This window comes from Sinocyclocheilus anshuiensis, unplaced genomic scaffold (assembly GCF_001515605.1).
Source record: "Sinocyclocheilus anshuiensis isolate Anshui unplaced genomic scaffold, SAMN03320099.WGS_v1.1 scaffold87, whole genome shotgun sequence".
In the NCBI taxonomy this organism is placed as follows: Eukaryota; Metazoa; Chordata; class Actinopteri; order Cypriniformes; family Cyprinidae; genus Sinocyclocheilus; species Sinocyclocheilus anshuiensis.
Window position 1 is genome coordinate 128316 of NW_015549609.1, and position 3501 is coordinate 131816.

Here is a 3501-nt window from a genome sequence, read left to right on the forward strand (position 1 = left end):
GAAGCGTTTGAGAGAGGCGGGGCATAGAGGACCTACAATAATGTACAGTATTTGAAAAATAATGTGTTTTTTGAACAATAAAGCATGTCAACATATTCTGTTACACCAAATACACAAAATAATGATCTTTAAAAAAGCATCATATGACCCCTTTAATATACTTTAGTATGTAATAATGTTTAATCTGATCAAATATATTATGATTTAGATATAAATGATTAGATATTTTAAATAATTTAATAAAATAAAAATAATTCGATTTCATTTTGTTCACTTACATGATCTATATAATAAAAAATAATGGAAAACATTATCAACCTTTATTATTTTTAACTATTTATTTTTTATTTTTTTTGATGTATTATTAGTATTATTATTATTTTATTTTATTTTTATATGCTTGGCAATGATGCTGTTTGGTTGAAAAAACAAAAACAAAAATATCAAGATATATATTGAATTTATGTCAAGACTGAAAAATATTGAGATTATTATTTTTTTTTTTGCTGTATCACCCAGCTCTAGTTGTAAACAGAGTAGACGATAAAAGATTGATGAAAGTTATCAACTTGCAAGTATAAGAAATTCTGCACATACTGTATAAGACATTTGGACTCCGTTTCTCAATCCAAAATACGTCTGCAGCATTTATAAAGCTCAAAACCACTTTTTTTAGTTGATTAAAATTTGCTAAAAAATCAACAGAGACCAAAGTTATATTGTGTCATAGCTCTATAATATGATCCCCTCATCCTGTTTGCATAATCCCATGGATAGTCCACGTTTTACACATCAAGAGAGAGACCGACTCTTTTAGTTTAGTTTGTTCTTATCCACTCACACACACACACACACACACACACACACAAACAAAACAGAGTGTAAAAGATAGGAGAGTCCTCCAGCCATTTCCTCCATACTGTTCTTGGCTTTCCCACAGTGGTGGATGTTAATTACAGTCATGGGGTGAGGTTGAGAGAAGTCAAGGAGAGGGGGAAGAGGGAAAAAAGAAAGCAGAAGCACTATGTTAGACTAATCTCTTCTCTCTCGTTCCCTTTATGACCAGGAGGAGAGGCGAGTGGTGTATGTGGGACGTCTTCGCACCAACAGCACACGCACTGAGCTCAAACGCCGCTTTGAAGTCTTCGGTGAGATTGAGGAGTGCACAGTCAACTTGAGACATGACGGGTAAGACCGTGGGCCTGCCTCTGTGTGTTTTTCTGGATTGTGTGTGTGTGTCGAATGGTTAAAGGGAGTCAATATTGTCCTTCAGCATAAAAGGAATCTTCTAAATCTAGTTAATGATGTACTTGCGGCCATTGGATGGTGATTAGTAAAGCAGACTTCACTGCTTCCCATTGCACATGCAAGTTTGTGTTTGAATACAAATAGAATTATGCTATAACAGAAAGCGAGAAGTCACATATTTAGGGCTATAATTTAGGGCACATATAAGTCAGAATGGTACAAAACTTGGTTAAAGGTTTTGGCACTTGCTATGTGAAAAAAATAAATAAATCATGGACATGATTAGAAAGGAATAAATGGTCAAACTTTACCACTTTGGAAATGAATGGGAAGCGAATTTCATCTAGTGGAAACGTCTGGTACTGCGACAAAACAAAATTTGACTGAAAGCTCATTTTTTGAGATATCAAACTTAAATTTGGAACAAAACTTGATTAGATTCATGGCTTTGATTTTCATACAGTTTTAGAGTCAAAAATAAGTAACGAACCCACACATTATCAATACTTGCTAATTCTTAAACTTTATTAAATGCAACGTTTCGGTCCACTGATCTTCATCAGGCAAATGTGGACCGAAACGTTGCGTTTAATAAAGTTTAAGAATTAGCAAGTATTGATAGTGTGCGGGTTCGTTACTTATTTTTGATTAAACTTTTTGTTTGATTTTGTTCCCATGCACCTATCGTCGTTTCAGGTGTGCTGAGTTTACGTTGATTGAGTATACAGTTTTAAAGTAAAAAAATATTTAGCAAAATATATATTTCATGTAAAATTGATATATTTTTTCACTTCAGCAATAATCTGCCATCAAGTGTCTTCTTTAAAAAGAGACCAAACTCTAAAGAATTCAAGATTTAAAACAGTTTAAGTTGGAAATTTCATTTTCAGGTCTATGCTCAGAAAGTGGTAAACAGGTAATAAAAGGATCATAACTATTCTATAAATATAACTCAGTACCATGAAATCCTCTAAATATACAAAATGTAATATATAATATATATATACATTATATATATTATCAAACTAAAATATAGTACATTAATTTCATTGCATTGAAAAAAAAAAAAATCTGCCATTTCTGACCACCACGTTAGAAGCTTCAGAGGGTTAATTTGCACATTGTCAGTAGATCAGTTGATCACCCGGAAAACTTTCCACTCCCATCTGTGCTTTTATGGGACTGCAATATCACACTAATTTGTCCTGTTTAGTAAATCTGGCCCTTACTAATTCCAATTTTGCATTTATATATTTTGAATGGCAGCTGATAGAATCACACATTGTTCCTGTACTCTCTTCGACTGACACTTCATTTTCTATTTGTCAACCCAGGGATAACTTTGGCTTCATCACCTACCGCTACACTTGTGATGCGCTCGCTGCCCTTGAGAATGGACACACCTTGCGCAGGTCAAATGAGCCTCACTTTGAGCTCTGCCTTGGTGGACAAAAGCAGTACAGTAAATCGAATTACACAGACTTAGGTAAGTACACAGGCTGGCTGCATTTCTACACTAACTGCCTAGAGACACAATAGATAAAAAAAAAACAATACCTTAATACAGAATGAAAAACTGCTAGGAACGCAGATCGAGTTTTGACGCATTGTGGGAATTCTCTATATAGTATTTCTGCTTTACCCATGTACATGCATTGGTGCTCTGGATGGTTTATGTGAGATGTGAAAACAGTAAGGATGGGTAGGAGAGCAAAGTCACGTTCCATCAGCCTCCTCTTCCAAAACAGGCTTCCTTCTGCCCGCTGCTGGATGTTGAACAGCAGCAAGACCTCACCATGACACTGAAGAGTGAGCAGCCTGCAGAAAGAGATAGACAAAAAACAGAAATAAGAGGAAGAGCTCTGTCAGCAAGTGACTAATTCATAGACAGCTTTATCTCCATCCGCCCCAGTCCAGTCTCTATTCTCTCCTATTCTAAGCAATGCCGGTTGACCAGCAATTTTGGATAAATCCACCAGCTGGACCATAATTGGAATACATGCAAATTTATTGTGCACTATTTTTTTTTTATTGTGTCTTTTCCTGTGCCGTCTTCACAGTTGTTATTGTTAAATATAACTAAAATTATTTGTGTCAATTGAAATAATGCTGAAATAAAATAAAATATAAATATTAGACTGTTTTGGTTAATTGCCAAGCTGAAATAAAATAAAATATAAGTATTAGATCAGGGCTGTCCAAACTCGGTCCTGGAGGGCCGGTGTCCTGCAGAGTTTAGCTCCAACTTGCCTC

General features: G+C 35.0%; 1 protein-coding gene across 1 annotated transcript in view; it reads left to right on the forward strand.

The window, feature by feature from the left end:
- Positions 1-3501, forward strand: part of LOC107659121 (peroxisome proliferator-activated receptor gamma coactivator 1-alpha-like) — a 52515-nt gene that overhangs the window by 43727 nt on the left and 5287 nt on the right. Inside the window, exons 9-10 of the mRNA XM_016447950.1 lie at positions 1067-1188; positions 2583-2734. Of these exons, the coding sequence (XP_016303436.1) occupies positions 1067-1188; positions 2583-2734 (274 nt within the window). The remainder of the gene's footprint in view (positions 1-1066; positions 1189-2582; positions 2735-3501) is intronic.